The sequence below is a fragment of the Erythrolamprus reginae genome, chromosome 7 (genome assembly GCF_031021105.1).
Source record: "Erythrolamprus reginae isolate rEryReg1 chromosome 7, rEryReg1.hap1, whole genome shotgun sequence".
Taxonomy (NCBI): Eukaryota; Metazoa; Chordata; class Lepidosauria; order Squamata; family Dipsadidae; genus Erythrolamprus; species Erythrolamprus reginae.
In genome coordinates this window covers 15031122-15055691 of record NC_091956.1, presented here as the reverse complement: position 1 = coordinate 15055691, position 24570 = coordinate 15031122, and the positions used below count along the sequence as shown (strand labels likewise).

General features: G+C 41.1%; 1 protein-coding gene across 8 annotated transcripts in view; it reads right to left on the bottom strand.

The window, feature by feature from the left end:
- The window catches only part of PDS5A (PDS5 cohesin associated factor A), a 91760-nt gene that overhangs the window by 49657 nt on the left and 17533 nt on the right, over positions 1-24570 (bottom strand). For all 8 annotated transcript variants that reach the window (XM_070757077.1, XM_070757081.1, XM_070757079.1 and 5 more), the window contains exons 3-8: positions 9417-9620; positions 8318-8404; positions 7946-8043; positions 5972-6098; positions 4411-4491; positions 335-475 (exon numbers count right to left, since the gene is read on the bottom strand). In XM_070757077.1, coding sequence (XP_070613178.1) covers positions 335-475; positions 4411-4491; positions 5972-6098; positions 7946-8043; positions 8318-8404; positions 9417-9620 — 738 coding nt within the window. The remainder of the gene's footprint in view (positions 1-334; positions 476-4410; positions 4492-5971; positions 6099-7945; positions 8044-8317; positions 8405-9416; positions 9621-24570) is intronic.

Genomic DNA, 24570 nt, shown 5'->3' with positions numbered 1-24570 from the left:
GCCATCCTTCTGCGATACAGCCCAGGATGGTATTTCTTATTGTTTCGTGAGCATGCCAAATGTTTCTTTGGAAGTTGTCGAAGATATAGTTACTTCCACTTGGCAAGTATGGAAACACATTTGTTTTGGTGACATCAGAGATTCATGCCTGCCTATCCTTGGTCATAATGTCGAACTGCCAACACGCATTTGCAATGCTATCTCTTGGCCTCCTTGTACTTCCATCTCAGCAACTTGCAAAAACACACAACTCCCTTTTCCCTCTGCACATGCTACAGACTTTCATGCAAAACCCTTTTATTTAAGAATTTGAGGTGAGATTAATTCTTCTTACCTTCAGCTTGAACTCCAGCTGTGGCATGACAGATAACAGTAGATTAGGATCGACAGCGAAAAGTTCTTGAATTAGATCAAATATGTGCTCAGACAAGTCACTCACAGAAGACTTTCCTAGTACCAAAACCTGATTAAAAAACTAATAAGAGAGAAAAACCATTTAAAAAGGTAAATATTTTCAAAGTGCCTACACATTTCAACTGATCGTTGCCGTGACGCTATCACATTTTCGCAAAGCTATGTTCAATATTAAATATCCCTCCTGCCCTACGGGACATCTTGGCCTCTAAGGCATTGTTGAAATATTCGTGAGCTGGAAGTGGTAACAAGGTCAGCCAATAAATTAGCACAGCAACTCAGCAAGCCATTGAGAGTTAACTGCTACTGAGTCTGTGCAGGAGAAACTGTAAGCTTAGGGCTGGGTGAGGTCTTGTTCAAAGTCTGCTCAAGTTGTGTAATGATCTCTTTAAGATCTCTGCTCTGAGCTTGCTGTAATGAAGCTAATTCTCTGTAATTGAATGAAGAGAAATGCTCAGCATATGGTATTGTAAATATCTTTATTATGATTATAAAGAAGCTATTTAATTCAGCTAAAATCAATCAACTGCTGGTTCAAAATGCAGCTGCGCGAGCCACAGCAGGTGTGTTTATTTATTTATTTATTAGATTTGTATGCCGCTCCTCTCCGTAGACTCGGGACTCCAAACACACCCACATTACTCCACGGACTGCATTGATTGCCAGTTGGCTTCCAAGTGCAATTCAAGGCGTTGGTTATTATCTTTAAAGTCCTACATGGCTTAGGACCAGACTATTTATGGAACCGCCCTCTACCTCATACAGTGGTACCTCTACTTACGAACTTAATTTGTTCCGTGACCAGGTTCTGAAGTAGAAGTTTGTAAGAAAAAGCAATTTTTCCCACAGGGAGGGTGGAGGCCCTGTTTCCTCCCAGGAGATTCCTAGAGGGGCCCCACGGAGGCTTCTCCCTGCCTTTTCCGGCCATGTTTCCTCCCAGGAGATTCCTAGGGAGGCCCCACAGAGGAGTCTTTCTGCCTTTTGTGGTTACAGTTTCGGAGGCTCGGGTTTGTAAGTGGAAAATGGTTCTTGAGAAGAGGCAAAAAAAAAATCTTATTTAGTTCTTATCTAGAAAAGTTTGTAAGTAGAGGTGTTCTTAGGTAGAGGTACCACTGTACTTCTCTACAACCAATAAGGGCCCGCAGAGTCGGTCTTCTCTAGGTCCTATCCGCCAAACAATGTCGACTGCCGGGGCCTCGGGGAAGGGCCTTCTCTGTGGCAGCTCCGTCACTTTGGAATCAACTTGCTCCGAAGATCTATATTATCCCCACCCTACCGGTCTTCAGGAAAGCCATTAAGACCTGGCTTTTCTGGCAGGCCTGGGACCATGAATGAGTGAGAGTATGTACAGAAGATCGATGTATATGATTTGTCAATAATAATATGCTCGATGTTGAGAGCACAACAAGAAATGTAAAACAGATTTGCTACACAAATGTCCAATGTTTTTAAATGTCTTTTGTGTTATGTATATATGTGTATAAATAAAACTTTTTCAATTAAAAAAAAAAGACAATAGGCCGCCTAGAGTCCTATTGGAGTTGGGTGGCAGATAAATCCAATTAAATAAATAAACAAACAAACAAATTGTGTGAGCTTCTGGTTTATTTTTCAACGGAGAAAAATCTCCAGTAGACATGGTTGCCCACTGCCGTGGCTGGCTTTCTGATTAAGATCTGGCTGTGTCAACTAGTACGAAGATCTACGAGTGGGACATAACGCTGAGGATGGCTGGGTGGCTTTGGGGCGCTCTCTCCATTTTTTTTTAACTTTGTCTACTTTTGAATGGATTTTTATGTGGTTTTTATTGCTTGTAACTTGTAAACCAGCCAGAGTCGCTTTGGCAGTAAAGATGGGGCAGTGTATAAACTCGATTAATAAATAAATAGAATTGTGGTTTCAATTTCTATTCAACGCACAGTATCGCAGATGAAATTCTAGCTACACATATGTTGGAGCAGATTACAGAATGCCAGGATTCTCAAAATAGCAAAAGGCATTAAAAATTGCTGTCTCAAGCGGTAGAACCTATCTAAAAAGGGTAGACAGTAAAGAGTTGTGTTTTTTAAAAAAAAGTGAAATAGTAATCTTTGAAATCACAAAGCAAGATTATCTTTTGGGATATATTTTGGGTATCAAGTGTATTTCACAAGGACTCTGCCAGTTAAAAAGATTAGCATTCTACTTCAGAGCAAATTGTGGACTAACATTCTGGTCGTTCAAGTCTGTTAGAATCTGATAGCGTGGAAATGAGACTGGAACAAGCAAGCTTGAGAAAGGAATTAGCCATGGTACTACCCAGATTTACCGTATTTTTCAGAGTATAAGACACATCTTTTTCCTCTCTAAAAGAGGCTGATAATTTGGGTTCATCTTATACTATGAATGTAGCTGCTCCCCCCCCCCCCAAACTCTAACCAGGTGCTAACAATGTTCCTAGCTCTTACCGGCTTGCAAGCTCTTTCATTGTTACTCTCTGCCAAGAATGTATTCCAAGCTTTAAGTCTTTGCAGGGGTTTTTCCATTGCTCTGCTTCCTCCAAATGTTTCTTTCCAGGTGCTAATGATGTTCCCAGCTCTTACTGGCTTGCAAGTTCTTTCATTGTTACTCTCTCAGAATAAAGGTTTTTTTTTTAAAGCACTAACCAGGGGATAAAATAATGTGCTGAAGCTGACCAGACTAAGGACCCTGGTCAGATGAATATCTGGCGATCAGATTCTTTTCCCTATTTTCCTCCCCAAAAACTTAAGCTGTGTCTTATACTGCGGTGCGTCTTATACTCCGAAAATACAGTAAAGCTGCAGCTTAAACTATGATCATATTGATGGCCTGGTATTAAACTATTTAACAACATGATGCAACATTTTTACCTAACTGAATTTTACACACACAAACCCTTTCACTTCTATCTCTGCATTACAAACATGTTAACAAGTTCATAGATAATCCTATTTAAATGAATTATCCCTAGGTAGGTACTAAGCCTTAAAGCTAGCTTTTTATTTGGAAAGTCGATCCCCCCCCCCTTATAATTGGCTTACAGATTTCAAAGATAGGCACTTTGTAAGCATTTGTAGCAAGTGGCAAGAGAGTTGTAACCCATATCACTGTAAATTATTTTTAACTCTAGATGTTGGACAGTCTAAAAATTCGATTTGCTACACTGAGTAATTTCTTCTGTTTATCAGCAGACAATGTCACAACTTGCTACTTGGCCAACACAGAATGACTGCGCTGTCATGAATTAAACTTATCTCTGAGTGAAATGGTGGGAAGGATGGGTCATAGATGTGGGATTATGATTGCTGAGTAACTCACCTCGTGGTGCATGCAAAGTATCAATACTCATTTTCACATGTTATAAATTTGCTATAATGAATCCAAAGAAATACAGTGATACCTCGTCTTACAAACGCCTCGTCATATAAACTTTTCGAGATACAAACCCGGGGTTTAGGATTTTTTTGCCTCTTCTTACAAACTTCCGTTGCCAGTGAAGCACCTGTTTTTGCACTGCTGGGATTTCCCTGAGGCTCCCCTCCATGGGAAACCCCACCTCTGGACTTCCGTGTTTTTGTGATGCTGCAGGGGAATCCCAGCAGGAGAATCCCAGCAGCGCAAAAACGGGCGCTTCGCTGGCAATGGGATTTTGGAGGTGGGGTTTCCCAGCAAGGGGAGCCTCAGTGAAATCGTAGCATCGCAAAAACACAGAGGTCCGGAGGTGGGGTTTCCCATGGAGGGGAGCCTCAGGGGAATCCCAGCAGCGCAAAAACGGGCGCTTCGGCTGGCAAAAGGGGTGAATTTTGGGCTTGCACGCATTAATCGCTTTTCCATTGATTCCTATGGGAAACATTGTTTCGTCTTACAAACATTTCACCTTAAGAACCTCGTCCTGGAACCAATTAAGTGTGTATGACAAGGTATCACTGTACTCAAAACCAACCCAGGTTTTAAGATGCAACAATCCACTAAGATGTTAAAATGTGTCATACATACATTGGCAATGCATGGCTCAATGGTTTGGACTGTTCTTTTCAACAGGATTTTTGCAAGATCGAAGGCCTGTTTATTAAGGTTCTAGAATAAAAAGAAAAAAATATTTAAGAAAATTACAGTTGTCATCAACCAATACACACTAGACATTTTCGAACACAAGCTATGAGGCATTATTATAACACCGCACCTCAAGAAGGATATAATGGAACTGGACAATGTGCAAAAAAGGGCAAGAAGAATGATAAAGGAAATGGAGCACCTCCCTTATGATACCAGGTTGCAAAGCCTTGGTCTCTTCAGCCTTGAAAGACGGCGTTTAAGGGGTGACTTGATCGAAATGTATAAAATCATGCATGGGATAGGAAAGGTGGATAGAGAAAAATTATTTTCTCTATCACACAATACTAGGACAAGGGGGCACTCCCTAAAGCTCATAGGTAAGAAAGTGAGGACAAATCAAGGGAAATATTTCTTCACCCAGAGGGTCTTTGGTTTATAGAATTCACTTCCAGAAGAGGTCGTGACAGCTGTCACCTAGCGGACTTAACAAATTGTTCACTTTCATTTTAAAATAACTTTTTTTAAACTGCTCTAGTAGGCCCACAAATTATAACATCAAATTATATACTGACAGCAAAATATGTGTTCAAATATGTATAGTTGTTGCATTTACCAGCACGTCCTTTATATTTTTTTCTGAACATCTTTCTATTTAAAAAATAAGATCGCCCCTATGAAGTTACAGTAGAAATAAGAGAAAGGAAAGATCAGCAGAAGACTACCAAGTTTTCTATTATTTTGACAATACGTCTTGTCAGATAGAAGTGGGGGAACTATGGCTTCTTTATGAGTTGTGGACTTAATAATAATAAAAATAAGAATTGGAAGGGAACCTGGAGGTCTTCTAGTCCAACCCCCGTAGGCAGGAAACCTTACACCACTTCAGACAAATGGTTATCCAACATCTTCTTAAAAAACTTCCAATGTTGGGGCATTTAAAACTTCTGGAGGAAAGCTGTTCCATAGATTAATTGTTCTAACTATCAGGAAATTTTTGCTTTAATTCTAGGTTACTTCTCCCCTTGATTAGTTTCCACCCATTGCTTCTTGTCCTGCCCTCAGATGCTTTGGGGAGGCCATTTGTTCTTTGGGGCAGCCATTCAAATATTGGAACACTGCTATCATGTCTCCCCTGGTGCTTCTTTTCATTAAACTAGACATTATTTATTATTTATTTATTAGATTTGTATGCCGCCCCTCTCCGTAGACATACCCAGTTCCTGCAACCGTTCCTCATATGTTTTAGCCTCCAGTCCCCTAATTATCTTTGTTGCTCTTCTCTGCACTCTTTCTAGAGTCTTCATGTCTTTTTTACATCGTGGTGACCAAAACTGAATGCAGTATTCCATAAGTGTGGCCTTACCAAGCCATGATGGCTCAAGAATTCTGGGAGTTTTAAGTCCAGAGGTCATAAAAGAGCCATAGTTCCCCACCCCTGCTGTATAAGAAGACTTTCAATTTCTCTCCCAAGAGGGCAAGAACTTTTTTGGTCTTTGCAAACCTTGTGTGCAGGAATGAGGTTGATAAGAATGGAGTCCAACAGTTCTTGGGTCAGCCCGTCGCCTTCCATGATGATAGAACTCATCAAATCTAGCATATGCATTTGGACCTTCTGATTGTGGCTATTACTAAATATAACATGAAAAATTAGATTATTAAGTGACAACAGTGTTAGTACTCAATTAAAAACCATCACTCTTCTAAACAAATAATTCCCTCAACACTGTCAAACTGTTTCCTAAGTCATAGAAACATAGAAGACTGACGGCAGAAAAAGACCTCATGGTCCATCTAGTCTGCCCTAGTCTGCACTATTATTACTACTAGTTTTTTTCTCATCATTCCTCTCACCCATCTCCTTTCACTTATGACTTTATGCCTGTAACTTGTTGCTTGTATCCTTATAATTTTTAATAATATTGTTTCCTCGTTGCTTATTTGATCCCTATGACAATCATTAAGTGTTGTACCTCATGTTTCTTGACAAATGTATATTTTCCTTTATGTACACTGAGAGCATAGGTACCAAAGACAAAATCCTTGTGTGCCAAATCACACTTGGCTAATAAAGAATTCTATCATATTCTATTAATAACAACAACAACAACAATAATAATTTATTAGATTTGTATGCCGCCCCTCTCCGAAGACTCGGGGCGGCTCACGACAGTAATAAAAACAGTATAACAATGGAACAAATCTAATAATAAAAATTATATTAAAAACCCCAACTGTTAAAAACCATGCAACACATACATACCAGACATAAAATATAAGAAAGCCTGGGGGAGATGTCTTAGTTCCCCCATGCCTGGCGATATAGGTGGGTCTTAAGTAACTTGAGAAAGACAAGGAGTGTGGGGGCTGTTCTAATCTCCGGGGGGGGAGTTGATTCCAGAGGGTCGGGGCTGCCACAGAGAAGGCTCTTCCCCTGGGGCCCGCCAAACGACATTGTTTGGTTGATGGGACCCGGAGAAGGCCAACTCTGTGGGACCTTATCGGCCGCTGGGATTCGTGCTGTAGAAGGCGGTTTCTTTTCCTAATCTTATTCCATTCTATTCCATTCTATTATAACTTGTTACTAAATTTCAGTCAGTAATCTTTTCCACTTGTATTTAATAAAAATGAGCCGGGTCATATGAAAGACATTGTACGTTTATTTCTCTCTTGATTTTACTTGGAAACACCATGTTACTCGGGCTCTTCTGTTTTCCCCATACCTTTCTCACTAATTCACTGAAGCATTAATGCTTATTATCAAAATCATTTGCATAGGATGAGGAGATAGGTTACATATTATATATTAATATTACATATCTGGAAGATTTCTAACACCTTTGCTCTAAAATTCAGGATGAATTGTTAGTTTCTTGCCAATGTCACTATACCCCAAAGGCAAAACAATAAAAAACCCACATATTTTTATATGGGAAAGTAAAATGTTCTAATTGTGGACCATCCTGGGCCCTCGGTGTTCTCTAAGCCAGGTGGTCTTCTTGCAGACATTCCACAACCAAACTAGGTAGCATCATCAAGCCATCATCAGGCAATTAGTCAATCAATTGATCAGTCAACAGGCAATTTTAAAAAATTCTTTCCAATTATATTTTTGTCCTCCATCAATTTTTTTGCCAATTAATTATCCAGACTCACAGAATTAAATGGAACTTACAGAGAAGCAAAATTTTCATGAATCTCTATTCAGGCTCATTGCTTGGATGTATTAAGATTCGTAAGATATAAATAACTTGATTTTGATATTTAGGCATGCCTATAATAACCATGGTGTATTTCTCAGACAGGTAATTGTGCCATTACAGAATTCATGTTTTGAAACCCTGAAGTTCATGTGTAGTAACATTGTTTTATAAACTTGTACTAAAAACATAATTACGGTGCAGAAATACAGTATATATTCATTAACATATATGCACCTTTCTGAAACTGCACAATAGACATGAGTACTCCAACTTACTTGATAACTGAAAAGAGAGTCCTAAAAAGCTGAATAAAAATTTCATTGCAATCTTCCAACTCAAAGCAGATGTTGTAAGATTTAACCCACGCTAAATTCTGTAACAAAAACAAAGCATTCATATTATCATTTCAATCTGAACTGGCAAAAGGTCAGCATAACCTCACAATAACTTGCCAATGATAAAGGTTTGTTGAAAAAAGCATTGTAACAATTTTGTATGCTTTGATACATTAAAATGAAAGGAGCAAAGAGAAAAATATTTTGCCTTATTACTTTTCAACAGAAACGAAACTACAACATTCATAAACATTGACTGAAGTTTTGTTGAGCACTGATACGTATCTGATTTAATTCCATACAAATTCTTACCTCTAATAAGTAAAAGTATCTGTTAAACTGAGGGCTTTTTGTGTCCTCTAATCCTTTTAACTGTCTTGTAATAAACAAAAATATATCCTGCAAAACAAGAAGAAAGATTTTTTTAAATGAATTCTACTATCTATAGATTTTTATTGGGGGAAAGATCAAAGGCAACATGAGAAAATATTATTTTACTGAAAGAGTAGTAGATCATTGGAACAAACTTCCAGCAGACGTGGTTGGGAAATCCACAGTAACTGAATTTAAACATGCCTGGGATAAACATATATCCATTGTAAGATAAAATACAGGAAATAGTAAAAGGGCAGACTAGATGGACCATGAGGTCTTTTTCTGCCGTCAGTCTTCTATGTTTCTATGTTATCTTCTTGCTGTTGTTTTGCAATTTAGGTGATATTCCCAGCATTAAGAAAATTCAGATTATTTTTTTTTTCAGATGTAATGATTAACTTTACCCAGTGATGGGTAAAGGTTTGTAAATGCTTTGATTAGCCATTTCTTCCCTGGAGCTAGTTGACTATGGTGGAATGAAGAGTTAGCAACTAGACTGGCTGTTCCTAACTCCTCAAGACCTGGGATCATTCACAAGTACTGCACACATTTACACTTCATGAGGACCAGAATACTAGATAAAGAGAACCCAATTAAGCAAATGAGCTTGCAATCTACAAACTTTTATTAATGCTAGCTCCTCTACATATTGAAATACCTTTTAGGGGAGGTACTTAAGCATCACTATACGGTTCCAAGCTTACATGATCAAAGCGATAAATGTTTGAAATTCATATACTCTTCCCTCCTGGTTGGCACTATCTTAAATCGGATTCATGTAGTTGGCACGATTATCCAACAAACGGTTCAAAAAACAGCATGATTTTTCCCCCAACAAAAGACAAGGCAGATATTTTTAGTTCTTCTCCGTTTGGAAAAGGAAGCTGCAAGATTAATAGTTGCCTCACTTTGTTCGGATAATTAATCCTGGCTTATGATCACAAGTGTATTACGCATTATTGACTTAGCAAGACAACCATGGTTTCTTTGAAAATCACAAAGAGCCAAAGAAGGTGGAAATAATTTGTTGATTTACCTTGAGCTTGTCATGTGAAGTATATGGTGCTTCAGGGGCATAAATTCGAAATATATCAGCCAAACAACAAGCGACAAGGAGACGGACATCTTTGTTGGGGTTCCTGAGGAAGAATTCGGATGCAAGGTGCAAGGCTAAAGGGAGATATTGTTGTTTCTCATCTTCTGAATCCTGGTCCATATCCATAAATGTTTTCACTACCATCTAGGAATCAACAAACAATATAAAAACATTTCCTACTTTCATCCAAATTGTAATATCATTTATAATGAGCTGAAAACAGCGATTCGGCAAGTGCACTGTGTTGTAATCATAGGTTTATAAGCACTGAACTATGGGAATGAAATATTACTGGAGAGTGATGTTTTAGCCCAATTGTATGCTGAATAAAACCTTAATTCTTCCTCTATGGAAAGGCAGCAAAGTCCAGGCTGAGTAAGCAAGCTGCAGAATCTATGACCATGTATGGAAAGCATTTAACTTGGTATGCAATATGAAGAAAACCTATAGCTAACTTCCATATAAGGAAATATACGATTTGCATTACTGTCATTCCTTTGCAAACACACAATCCATGAAAAAGGCAAAGAATGGAGCTTCCGTTAATTATCTATAGGGAAGTCATGAGAAGCTTGCCTTATATGGTGTAGGAGTGAATTGTAGTTGGAAGATGACTTAATGTATGTGGCGTTCGCGAATTGGTTATTCTGTACCACATATCAGAAGAGGGAAACACAATAAAAGGAGCGATCCTGATTTAACAGAGGTCGCCTCATCGAGAAAACTTTCTCTCTGTCGCTTCATTCTGATGTGGCAATCATGGCATTCAGTACCTCCCTAGAGGTCGACCCACTGGGGGAGGGCTGCATGCCTTCAGTACTGTACTTTTCACAGTGCAAGATGGCCCCCCCGCCCCACAGAAAGTGGGTGAAAATTGCACCCACCCACTGTCTGGCTCCCACCCTTCAGCTGTTATCGGCCTCCACGTGCCCCATTTTTGACCTCCTCACATTGCATTTTGGGCTGGTTCCAGGTGGCGGAGATCGGCAATGCTGAACGGGTCACGGCAATGCCAAAAGGGCTGCACCAAGTGGTCCGCCACGGCAGCAAATAGGTACATTGAATGGATGGTGGTGAATAGGCCACAGCAAATGGGCTGCAGCGGCGAATGAGCTGCGGTAAACAGACCAAATGAATACTGGATGGATGCTGGGAGACAAAGGCAGGGGGTTTTTTGCCTTCCCCAAAAAGGTAGGTGCATCTTAATAGTCCGGAGCATCTTCTACTCCGAAAAATATGGTATCTTTTTCAAGGTGTTTTTTTTTTTTAGTGTTTATATAATTAATTGACTCAACTTTTAATATAGGTGTTGTGTCTGGGTCACTCCGGAAGCTATGACCAACCCAAAAAGATAAGCCAGACACACCGTAAAATTCAAATACAGTTTTATAATGTTCAAGGAAAACGAAGCTAACAGAAAATGTCCTTACAAAGCAGGAAAACACTGGAACTCCAAATATATACACGAAGGTAATTGTCCATACATCAACATAGGATTCCTGCTGCCAAGACGAGGCTGTAGATAACAGACCTACACCTCCCACAGTTCTTCAAGACTGCTGGGTCACAAGCCAGGAACAGAGACGCCGAGAAACAATGCAGGTTACAGGAACTCCAAACTGATAACACTCCACATGGCTTCAATAGCTTGCCTGCCTTATAAACCCTTCCCTGCTAATGAGGACCACACCCAAGCCCTGATGTTCCTTATTCAATGCTGATAATATCTCCTCAATTGCTCCTTCCTTTGATCTAAACGTCTCTGTCGCATGTCAATGACAGCTTGTGCCTGGCCACCTAATGCAGGGGTCCCCAAACTTTTTACACAGGGGGCCAGTTCACTGTCCCTCAGACTGTTGGAGGGCCGGACTATAAAAAAAAACCTATGAACAAATCCTTATGCACACTGCACATACCTTATTTAAAGTAAAAAACAAAATGAGAACAAATACAATATTTAAAATAAAGAAGTAATAACTAATTAAGTAATTAATAATTAAGTAATAAAGTAATTTATACTTCTTTATTAACAAGCAAATTTAAACTTAAATCAACAAACTCCATTTCTCCTTCCTTCCTTCCCTCCTCTCCACTTCTCTCTTCCCTCTTCCTTTTCTCTCATTTGTTTCATTTTCCTCTCCCTCGTTCTTTCCCTCCATCATTGTCTCATTTTTCTCTTTCTCTCTCTCTTTCCATCTCTCCCTCTTCCTTTCTCTCTCCCTCTCTATCTCTCCCTCTTTCTCTTTCTTTCTCTCACTCACTCTCTTTCTAACTCTCCCTCTTTGTATCTCTCACACTTTCTCTCCTCCCTCCCCCTCTATTTCTCCCTTTCTATCTCTCCTCTTCATTTCTCTCTCCCTCTCTATTTCTCCCTCTTATTATATCGATCGGTAAAATCTTGTGTGCTGCCGTGGGCCGGTTAAAAGACCTCAGCGGGCCGCATCCGGCCCGTGGGCCGTAGTTTGGGGACCGCTGACCTAATGACTCCAAGCTACTGGCAGGGGAGGGCCCCTCCCCGGGGCTCCCATGCTGTTCTTCCTCCTCACATTCCTGACTGGACCCTCCCCCGTCCGACTGCTCAGCCCCCTCCTCTTCGCTGTCAGCCTCCTCCGGGCATGGAGCCAGCAGAGACGCAGGCTGGCCTTTGATCTGCCTCAGGCTGAACCACAACAATAGGTGTAGCATCTTCAATACGTTCTCCAGAAAAAGACCAAAAACAAAAAAAGCAATATAATAGAATAATTAAAAAATAAAAGTTAAAAGCAGCAAACAATAAATATAAAGGAGGCACACACTAAAGTAACTGTACTGCTTAACGGAAAGAAAGAAAAGCTGGCAGGAAAATGAAAGGATTCTTTTCTTGATTTGAAAATGGAAATGGAAATAAGTTGAGGAGAATAAGGCCATCGCTAACAGCTGCTCCGGAAGACAGGGACACCAAAATGAAAGATGTGAATCCTGGGTGGTTATATTTTTTGACACAACAACGTTCCAATGCTGCCCAGCTGGATCTTTTTACAGGTAGTCCCCAACTTATGACCACAACTCGGCCCCAAATTTCTGTTGTTAAGAGAGACATTCGCTTTGCCCCATTTTACCACCTCTGCTGCCTCAGCTATAAAGTGAATCTCTGCAGTTAGTCACCCAGTTGTTAAGTGAATCTGACTACCGCCCCTCGGTCACCAAAGGTATTATTGCACACTGCAACAGTTGTAAATGTGAAGTCAGTTGCCCAGCATCTGAATGTTGATTACACAATAATGAGGGCAGGCTGCAAAGGTCTTTAATTGTGAAAAACGGTCATGAGTCATTTTAATAAATAATAATAACGACGGAGTTGGAAGGGACCTTGGAGGTCTTCTAGTCCAGGGGTCCCCAACCACCGGGTCGCGGACCAGTACCGGGCCGCGGGGCATGTTGCACCGGTCCGTGGAGTCAGCAGCTGCCAGTCCTCCTGCCGCCGCCCCCTCCCTCCAGTGCTTCATCTCCCGCTGGGAAAGAGGCCTCGGGAGGCAGGTTCTGCCGGCCACAGGGCGATGGACGGGACAGAGGGGCGGGAAGGACCGGGAGACTCAAGCCTCTTTTGGCTTCTGCCGTGGCACGCCTTTGCGTTTTTGGCTGGGGGGGGAGGCAGGAGGGCCGGCCTGACCCCCTCCCTCCAGCGCTTCACCTGCCGCCGGGCAAGAGGGTTTGGGAGGCAGGTTCTGCCGGCCACAGGGCGATGGCGGGAAAGAGGGGCGGGAAGGACCAGCACCCCCATGCTTAATCCCGCCCCCAACCACACCCCTTTCCGCCCCCACCGGGCCATAGAAAAATTGCCTTGCTGAAACTGGTCCCTGGTGGAAAAAACGTTGGGGACCACTGTTCTAGTCCAACCCCCTGCTTAGGCAGGAAACCCTAAACTACTTCAGACAGATGGTTATCCAACATCTTCTTATAAACTTCCATTGTTGGGGCATTCACAACCTCTGGAGGGAAGCTGTTCCACGGATCAATTGTTCTAACTGCCAGGAAATTTCTCCTTAGTTCTAAGTTGCTTCTCTACTTGTTTAGTTTCCACCCATTGCTTCTTGTTCTACCCACAGGTGCTTTGGAGAATAGCTTGACTCCCTCTTCTTTGTGGCAACCCCTGAGATATTGGAAGACTGAAACATAGAAACATAGAAGTCTGACGGCAGAAAAAGACCTCCTGGTCCATCTAGTCTGCCCTTATACTATTTTCTGTATTTTATCTTAGGATGGATATATGTTTATCCCAGGCATGTTTAAATTCAGTTACTGTGGATTTATCTACCACGTCTGCTGGAAGTTTGTTCCAAGGATCTACTACTCTTTCAGTAAAATAATATTTTCTCATGTTGCTTTTGATCTTTCCCCCAACTAACTTCAGATTGTGTCCTCTTGACTGCTATCAAGTCTCCCCTGGTCCTTCTTAAACTAGCCATGCCCAGTTCCTGCAACTGTTCTTCATATGCCCCCGAATAATATTTTTTTTCAGTGATGTTGTAACATTTAATTAAATGAACTGTTGCAAGTCAAGGGCTACCTGTACAACAATACCAGATCCTCACTTCCTGCAACATTTGATCATGGACCTGTTTGTGCAGGGTGTCCAGGGGGAAAGCATTTTGAAATTCCCTGATATTTCCCTACATTTCCCCGACACTTGCGATCTAGTTAAGGCACGGTCATAGATGACGTCATACCAAACGGCTAAGCCGTGGAGAAATATTGGTAGCTGAGGAAGCAAGTTGTTGCCACAGTTATGCTCATTTTTGCTTGACTCTGCCAGGTAGCGCAATCCGTTTTTTTTAAACATGATTTTTCTCTGTCTTTTAAACATTTTAATAGTTTCTTCCCCCCCCCCACTGATTTATTCCGTTTTTTTCATGAATTCCCTGATATTTCCAGAACCGCCGATTTCCCTGATAATTCCCTAATTTCCCAGGTTTGCTGGATACCCTGGTGTGCGTGTGTGTGTTTAACCATTCGCCAAACAGGCAGCTAAAGAGCAAGAACAATTCTGCCATTCGGGCACAGGACAGAAAAAACTTGTTCACAAGAAGAGACTTCCCCCTATCTTGATTTATACGCAGCGCTCCCACTGTGCCTGCCTTGGCTGGTGTATCGTCAATCCAAATTTATATCATTTCATTTCTCTCCAAAGAGCCAGGAAACTTGCTGGCATCTCTTACATGCCCGAACAGATACCACTTCAGCTTTTGCCACCTTGCGCAAGGACCTTCTGCAAGTCCGACTTGGTCACCCATTCTCACTTACACACAACACTCTTAACTAATCCACCAACTCATCCTACCGACCTGGTTCATAGAATACAATTCTTTATTGGCCAAGTGGGATTGGACACACGAGGAATTTGTCTTTGGTGCGTATGCTCTCAGTGTACATAAAAGAAAATACAGATTTGTCAAGAATCATGACGTACAACATTTAATAGTTGTCACAGGATACAAATAAGCAATAGGATACAAGCAAAAGGTTACAATACTACAGTCATAAGTGGGAGGAGAGGGTGGCAGGAATGATAAGAAGATTAATAGCAATAGTAATGCAGCCTTAGTGAATAGTTTGACAGTAGTGAGGGAATTATTTGTTTAGCAGAATGATGGTGTTTGGGGAAAAAAATGTTCTTGTGTCTAGTTGTTCTGGTTTGTAGTGCTCTATAGCAGTGTTTTTCAACCAGTGTGCCGCGAGACATGGTCAGGTGTGCCGCGAAGCTCAGAGAGAAAGAAAGCAAGAGAGAGAGAAAGCAAGAAAGAGAGAGAGAGAAAGAGAATAAGAGAGAGAGAAAGAAAGCAAGAGAGAGAGAACAAGAGAAAGAAAGAGAGAAAGAGAGAAAGAAAACAAGAGAGAGAGAAAGAGAGGGAGGGAAGGAGAGAGAGAGAAAGACATAGAGGGAGGGAGGGAGAGAGAAAGAGAGCAAAAAAGAGGAAGGAAGGAAGAGAAAGGAAGGAAGAGAGAGAAAGGGAGGGAGAAAAAAATAGAGTGAAGGGGAGGAAGAGAGAGAGAATTTTTTTGTCCAAACTTTTTTTAGCCGCCCCCCCCCCCCCCGCTCAATGTGCCCCAGGGTTTCGTAAATGTAAAAAATGTGCCGCGGCTCAAAAAAGGTTGAAAATCACTGCTCTATAGCACAGGTCACCAATCTGTGGTCTGTGGACCACTGATGGTCCGTGAGAAAATTTTGGTGGACCATGGAGAAATCTTGGCCCCTGGGCCAGATATGGTTGAGAGCAATTAAACCAGTGCAGGAAGAGGAAAGGAAAGGAAACAGGGAAGGGAGGAGGAAGGAAAGGAAAGGGAAAAGTAAAGGGGGAAAGAGAAGGGACTATAGCTACAGCTCTTGAATATGGGACTGACTTTCCCAACCATATCACCAAGCCACTGTCAGAAAGGCTTCAATTATTTTGTAATAATTACACTACCTTTAATAATTTTGTTATAAAGTTAAACAAAATTTAAAGATTTTGTTATGGTTAAATAATCATTTATGATTTTGTTATAATTAAGTAAGCATTTATCATTTTGTTATGTTAAATAGGTGCCATTTCATATTCATAAAATGAAAGTTCTCTGTTCACTATTTTACAAATATATTTATCTTTTTAAAAATCACACTAGAGATCTGTGGGACTTAATATTATGAATTTCATGGTCCATGGGATTTAAAAGCATAACTTTGGTGGTCTCTCAGGTCCAAAAGATTGGGGAGCCCTGCTCTATAGCGGTTGTTGTGAGGATTGGAGTTGAAATAATTTAGGCTCAGGATGCAAGGGGTCAGTAAATATTTTCACGGCCCCCTTTTTGACTCGTGCAGTATACAGGTCCTCAACGGAAGGCAGGTTGGCAGCAACAGAAGACAGGTTTTTTTCTGCAATTCTGATTATCCTCATAAGTCTGTGTGTCGGTCTTTCTTACTTACTTACTTACTTATTTACTTACTTACTTACTTATTTATTTATTGGATTTGTATGCCGCCCCTCTCCACAGACTCAGGGCGGCTAACAACAATAATAAAAACAGCATGTAACAATCCAATACTAAAACAAGTAAAAAACCCTTATTATAAGACTTAATGAACTCAATCTGTATAGTCTGGAAGACAGAAGGAAAAGGGGGGATATGATCGAAACATTTAAATAGGGTTAAATAGGGTTCAGGAGGGAAGTGTTTTTAATAGGAAAGTGAACACAAGGACAAGGGGACACAATCTGAAGTTAGTTGGGGGAAAGATCAAAGGCAACATGAGAAAATATTATTTTACTGAAAGAGTAGTAGATCCTTGGAACAAACTTCCAGCAGACGTGGTTGGTAAATCCACAGTAACCGAATTTAAACATGCCTGGGATAAACATATATCCATTGTAAGATAGAATACAAGAAATAGTATAAGGGCAGACTAGATGGACCATGAGGTCTTTTTCTGCCGTCAGTCTTCTGTGTTTCTATGTTTCTATAAAACCAAACATACATACAAACATACCATGCATAAAATTGTAAAGGCCTAGGGGGAAAGAATATCTCAGTACCCCATGCCTGGCAGCAGAGGTGGGTTTTAAGAAGCTTACGAAAGGCAAGGAGGGTGGGGGCAATTCTAATCTCTGGGGGGAATTGGTTCCAGAGGGCCGGGGCCGCCACAGAGAAGGCTCTTCCCCTGGGTCCCGCCAAACGACATTGTTTAGTTGACGGGAGCCGGAGAAGGCCCACTGTGGGACCTAACTGGTCGCTGGGATTCGTGCAGCAGAAGGCGGTCCCTGAGATAATCTGGTCCGGTGCCATGAAGGGCTTTATAGGTCATAACCAACCAGTTATGTGTCGCCTGACTAGCATTACTCAACTCTTAAGAGGCAAGAGTCTATGCTCAGTCTTTTCACTTGCCCTCCCTCTCCCCCTCCCTTTCTCACTGTAGAGAGAGGAAAACCACCTTTTGCCAAATTGGCTGGTCGCCCAGGGAATGCAACGTTATGGTCTAAATCACTTTGATAAAATCTGCTTTCCAGTTTACTAGTTTTTCTGGTTTAGCTTCATGTTGGTTTCTGAGGCCACAGCAGCACATTGGCCTTAGAAACATAGAAGTCTGACGGCAGAAAAAGACCTCCTGGTCCATCTAGTCTGCCCTTATACTATTTTCTGTATTTTATCTTAGGATGGATCTATGTTTATCCCAGGCATGTTTAAATTCAGTTACTGTGGATTTATCTACCACGTCTGCTGGAAGTTTGTTCCAAGGATCTACTACTCTTTCAGTAAAATAATATTTTCTCATGTTGCTTTTGATCTTTCCCCCAACTAACTTCAGATTGTGTCCCCTTGTTCTTGTGTTCACTTTCCTATTAAAAACACTTCCCTCCTGGACCTTATTTAACCCTTTAATACATTTAAATGTTTCGATCATGTCCCCCCCTTTTCCTTCTGTCCTCCAGACTATACAGATTGAGTTCATTAAGTCTTTCCTGATACGTTTTATGCTTAAGACCTTCCACCATTCTTGTAGCCCATCTTTGGACCCGTTCAATTTTGTCAATATTTTTTGGTAGGTGAGGTCTTTTCTGGCTTCCTCTCCCTTCTCAGTTTTACCAGTACTTGACTTAACTGAACCTGACATTTCCGCTTGCTTTCAGCGAGACATTTGCGAAGTTTTGCCCCGCTTTACGACTTCTCTCGCCTCAGGGGTTAAGTCAGTGTTTCTCAACCTTGGCAGTTTGAAGATTTGTGGACTTCAACTCCCAGAATTCCCCAGCCAGCAACAAGGTTGAGAAACACTGGTTTAAGTGAACCACTGCAAGCTGATCAGTCAGGATGGAACGTGATCAAGGAGATTCAACCTGGAAATAAGGAGGAATTTTCTGAAGGTGAGAACAATCAACCAAAGGAACAGAAGTTGCTTTCAGAAGCTGTGGGAGCTTCGCCACTTTTTTTGGTTATCCATCTGTATTGTGTTACATTGTGATGCATATGTTAGGTTTTTAAAATGTTTTATAAATAAAAAACTTGTTAATTAAAAAAAAAGAGAGGCGAAACCGACATCAGTCAGAAGTGATGGAGGGCCATGATGGCGAACCTATTGCAGGCGTGCCACAGGTGGCATACGAAGCCATATTGGAGGACACGCTGATTTTCAGCCTTGGGGAAGGCCATTTTTGCCCTCCGGAGGCTTCAGGGAAGTTTCCTTGAAGTCCCGGAGTGCAAAAAACGGCCCAACGGGCAAACCGGAAGTTTGAGAAAATGGACTTCTGGTTTCCCTGTTGTGTTGTTTTTCACGCTCCGGAGGCTTCGGGGAAATTTCTGCACAAGGGGCAAACCAGAAATCTATTTTTCTGAACTTCCGGTTTGCCCGTTGGGCTGTTTTTTCACCGTCCCCGGCTTCAGTGAGCCCAGTGCGCATGCGTGGGTACAGGAGGGGAGATTGTGCCCATGAGCAGGGGCAGTGCGGGGATGGGGTGCATGGAGGGGAGAGAATGTGTGTGGACACAAGCATGCATGCTAGCACACATACACACACCCTTTTGGCACACAAACCAAAAAAAGGTTCGCCATCCCTAATGTAGGGTCTGCTCATTGGGTGTAGGGTTAAATTAGATGGCCTACAAGATCCCTTCCAACTCTGTTAATATGTAATCAGTAACATGGCGGTTAAGTGAACCTGGTTTCCCCCAGTTGGCTTTTGCTTGTCAGATGGTCCTTCCTGGAGTCCACGTTTCAGTCGGCCAGGAAGGATGTCTTTGTGATGTCAAAGCTCCGCCCATGGGATTCCCCACCTCCTTTCGAGCCTCCCGACCGGCCCGACAGCTCCGCAGCTCTTTTGAAAAGCTAACAGCCGGGCGGCGAGGCTTCTCAGCGTCCTCCTGAACCCAAACGCCGACTCCGAACTTTTGCCGAACTTCTGGGTTCAGCGTTCGGGAGAACACTGAGAAGCCCCCCGGCTGTTTCAAAAGGCGACAGCCGGGCGGTGGGGCTTCTCAGCGGCCTCCCGAACGCCGAACCCGGAAGTTCGGCAGAAGTTCGGGTTTGGCGTTCAGGTTCAGGAGGACGCCGAGAAGCCGCCCAGCTGTTTCAAAAGGTGACAGCTGGGCGGTGGGGCTTCTCGGCGGCCACCCAAACCCGAAGTTTTGCCGAACATCCGGGTTCGTCATTGGAAGAACGCTGAGAAGCACCCGGCTGTTTCAAAAGGTGACAGCCGGGCGGCAGCGGTTTTTTTTCTTGCATGCATTAATTCATTTTACATTGTTTCCTATGGGAAACAATGTTTCGTCTTACAAACCTTTCGCCTTACGAACCTCCTCCGGGAACCAATTAAGTTTGTAAGATGAGGTATTACTATATCCTAAATCCAATTAAATTTAAAACTAGCTAATCTAAAACCCAAGTTTCTTAAAAAATCAATTATTCCTATTCAAACAAGCAAACATACATTTTAATACATCGGCCAGGGGGCTAGAATCTAATGGCCCCAAGCATCATGGCAGAAATGAGTCTTCAAACTCTTGCGGAAGGCAAGGAGGGTGGAGGGCAGTGCAAATCTCTGGGGGCAGCTGATTCCAGAGGGTTGGGGCCCCCATAGAGAAGGCTCGTCCCTTAGGCCCCGCCAGACGACATTGTCAATTTGACGGGACCTGTGGGACCTGACCGATCGCTGGGATTCATGCGGCAGGAGGCGGTCCCCTAAGTAATCTGGTCTGATGCCACGTAGGGCTTTATAGCTCATCACCAACACTTTGAATTGCATCCAGAAACCAATTGGCAGCTGAAGAGACATGGGCATAACCTAGGGAGGCCCATGACCGCTCGCGCAGCTGCCTTTTGCACGATCTGATTTTAATACAGTACTGCTATATTAAAATCAAACCAATGAAAAGAACCAAATATTCTTTAATAACTGAAATGTGATTAAATGGATGCATGTGAAAATGTGTCATTACCGTATTATCCAGCTGTTTCATAATTTAAAACTCGGGAAGTAATTTGTTCACTTTAGGGTAAAAGCCCTATTTCATACTGGGGGTTGTGGGGGGTCACATGGCATTGTTCTGGAGAGCTCAATTCACCACACAATATGCTCCCAAAAGGGCTTTCAAGCTTATCCATTGTAATTAGGCTTTAAAATAACTTCTGCTAACGACAAGGGAGGTTATTTTAACAGCTGATTACAGCACATGGGGGCTGCCCTTTCAATTGAGTGATCTCATAAATGCTACCCAGATCATCTTAAGAGCTTTAAAACAGCCTTGCCAAAAACAATGGAGGTTGCTGACAAGAATATGAAAGGCAGGGCCTTATCAATTAAGTGATAATGCCATGCAAATGTGGGAGCAATAAGATAGAATAGAATAGAATAGAATTTTTTATTGGCCAAGTGTGATTGGACACACAAGGAATTTGTCTTGGTGCATATGCTCTCAACGTACATAAAATAAAATATACATTTGTCAAGAATCATGTGATACAACACTTAATGATTGTCATAGGGGTCAAATAAGCAATGAAGAAGCAATATTAATAAAAATCTTCGGATATAAGCAACAAGTTACAGTCATACAGTCAACATGGGAGGAAAAGGGTGATAGGAATGATGAAAAAAAACTAGTAGAATAGAAGTGCAGATTTAGTAGAAAGTCTGACAGTTTTGAGGGAATTATTTGTTTAGTAGAGTGATGGCGTTCGGGAAAAAACTGTTCTTGTGTCTAGTTGTCTTGGTGTGCAGTACTCTGTAGCGACGTTTTGAGGGTAGGAGTTGAAACAATTTGTGTCCAGGATGTGAGGGGTCAGTAAATATTTTACCCGCCCTCTTTTTGACTCGTGCAGTATACAGGTCCTCAATGGAAGGCAGATTGGCAGCAATTGTTTTTTCTGCAATTTCCTTTGAATGAGTTTGCAAACAAGCTGGGAAATTTCTGGAGGGTGTGTGTGTGAGAGAGAGAGAAATGGAGGGAGGGAAGGAAGAGAGAGACAGAAAGAGAGAGAGAGAGGGAGACACAGAGAGAGATATGGAGAGTGAGAAAGGAAGAGGGGGAGAGATAGAAAGAGAGACCGAGAGGGGGAAAGAGAAAGAGGAACAGACAAATCTTCAATTTATAACTATTATTTATTTATTTATTTATTTATTTATTTATTTATTATTTATTTATTTGATTTGTATGCCGCCCCTCTCCGTAGACTCGGGGCGGCTAACAACAATAATAAAAAAGCTAAAATAGCTAAAAACCCTTATTAAAAACCAAACATACACACAAACATACCACGCATAAATTGTATAGGCCTGGGGGGAAGGAATATCTTCAGATATCTGCAGAACAACTGCAATTGAGACTGGAAAATTCATTGTCAAGTGGTACGGTTGTTATGCAAGTCATCACATGATGGCAATTTGCAACCTTCCCTGTTGGATGCCCCATTAACCTCACTGGAAGTTGGCTGGGAAGATTGAAAATGGCGATCACGTGACCACGGGAGAAGGAAAGTGTCGTAAATGCAAACAGGTAGAAGTTTTCAGCACTGTCATAACTCTGAATAGTCACTGAAAAAATGTTTGTAAGTCAAGGATTACCTGCGTACTGTTTAGGTGAAGAAGATAAATGTCAGCCTTAATCACGGAAATAGAACACTTAACTTGGGCAAACGTTTCAAACACATCACTGTTTATTTGTGAATGACTATGCTGGGCAAAGAACAAAGAAAAAAAATATATGCTGTAGTTTGCTTTTGTTTTCTAAAGTTAAGATCACAAGTACAATCTACAAAACTTTTTCAAAACAGAATACGACTTTTGAACTACACTGCTCAAAAGAATAAAGGGAACACTTAAACAACACAATATAACTCCAAGTAAATCCAACTTCTATGAAATCAAACTGTCCACTTAGGAAGCAACAGTGACAATCAATTTCACATGCTGTTGTGCACATTCAACTTTGTACAGAACAAAGTATTCAATGAGAATATTTCATTCATTCAGATCTAGGATGTGTTCTTTGAGTGTTCCCTTTATTTTTTTGAGCAGTATATAATATATGTTTCTTCAAATTTCAGAATGGCAATATCAAGCATCCCAAATTATTGGTCATTCTATGTGGGGCTTATACACACCACAGCTCAACATCTGGAAAGCCACAAATTCCCTATCCTATTTACAGCAACATATTTGAAATCAATAGATTATTTAGATACTGTTCGTCTAATTCAACCCAATTTCCGTGTGCCTCTACACTAAAACTAACTTTACTTTTTATTTTATTTTTTTGAATTGTATTGTTTTTCTATTTGTGGAAAATAAAATTTAATAAAAAATAAAATAAAATAAAACTAACTTTACATGATAGATTTAACAGTGCCATCTTGGTATTTGAACACTATAACTCTGTCAACGATAAAGAAAGGCTCAGCTAATTTTTCTGATCAGCTGCTTGGCAGTTATCCTAATGCAGAAAAATAAATGAAGCTATTGAGAGAAAAACAGGGTTGCTGTTACTTCAGCCTCAATCCTTGGACCCCATAGAGTGGATTAAACAGGGGCACAGAAGAACAGCAGATGGGGACAACCTAACAGATCATCTTATTATCCCGCTATTATTTAAACACAATATTTCTAATGTCATGTATTTTCAAAAAACAAGAAAGATAAAGGACCTTATAAAGATAAAGATTGAGGACCTGTATACTATATTAGTCAAAAAAAGGCTGTGAAAATATATACTGACCCCCTCGCATCCTGGACATAAACTGTTTCAGCTCCTACCCTCCAAACATCGCTACAGAGCACTGCACACCAAAACAATTTGACACAAGAACAGTTTTTTCCCAAATGCCATCACTCTGCTGAACAAATGATTCCCTCAACACTGTCAAACTATTTACTAAGTCTGCACTACTATTATTACTAGTTTTTTCTCATAATTCCTATCACCCATTTCCTCCCACTTATGACTGCATGACTGTAACTTGTTGCTTGTATCCTTAAGGTCTTTATTAATATCGATAGTTTCCTCATTGCTTATTTGACCCCTATGACAATTATTAAGTGTTGTACCTGATGATTCTTTACAAATGTATCTTTTTCTTTTATGTACACTGAGAGCATATGCACCAAAGACAAATTCCTTGTGTGTCCAATCACACTTGGCCAATAAAGAATTCTATTTTTTAAATTATTATTATTATTATTATTGTTGTTATTGTTGTTGTGATTGTTATTGTTGTTATTATTATTATTATGTTTTATTTTTAAACATATATATACTTGACACACAAAACAAAGACATTTAAAAACATTGGACATTTGTGTAGCAAATCTGTGTTACAATTCTTATTGTGCTCATAATTCTATTCTATTCTAAAAGGAAAAGATAAGTCAAGGTAGCCTATGACCAAACCAGAAAACAAGTTCAGGTAAGACAGAGTTTCCAATCTGCATTTAAGACCAATATATATATACAGGGGGCGTTCCAAAAGTAATGCAATTTTTTAAAAGTAATTTATTGAAGAGTTTTGCACGAACACTTAAAATTCTTCAAAGTACTGTCCTTGGGCCTCTACACATTTTTTCCAGTGACTCTGTATGACCGGTATGCTCCCTGGAAGGCGTCTATGGGGACCTCTCACAAGGTCTTCATCATGGCTGATTGGATCTCTTCTATGGACGAAAAACAGGTTCCTTTCAGGGCTGCCTTAATCTGAGCGAACAAAAAGAAGTTTGCTGGGGCGATGTCAGGATTAAAGGGGGGTGGGGCAGTGTTGGCATTTGGTGTTTGGCCAGGAACTCACGAACTCGTAGCGCGTTGTGGCAAGGCGCGTTGTCGTGATAGAGTTGCCAGATATGCCAGAGATGTCTTTTCTTGTCCCGATGGCCCTTTTTCAGTCTTTCCAGCACATACACGTAGTCGGCAGAGTTAACTGTCTGTCCTTGGGGAACAAACTCCTTATGGACCACTCCTTTACTGTCAAAAAAGACAATGAGCATTGTTTTCACTTTTGATTTGCTCATTCTTGCCTTTTTGGGCTTGGGGAACTGGTCGGTGTGCCACTCAGAGCTTTGGCGTTTTGTTTCTGGGTCGTATTCAAAAACCCAGGTTTCATCACCAGT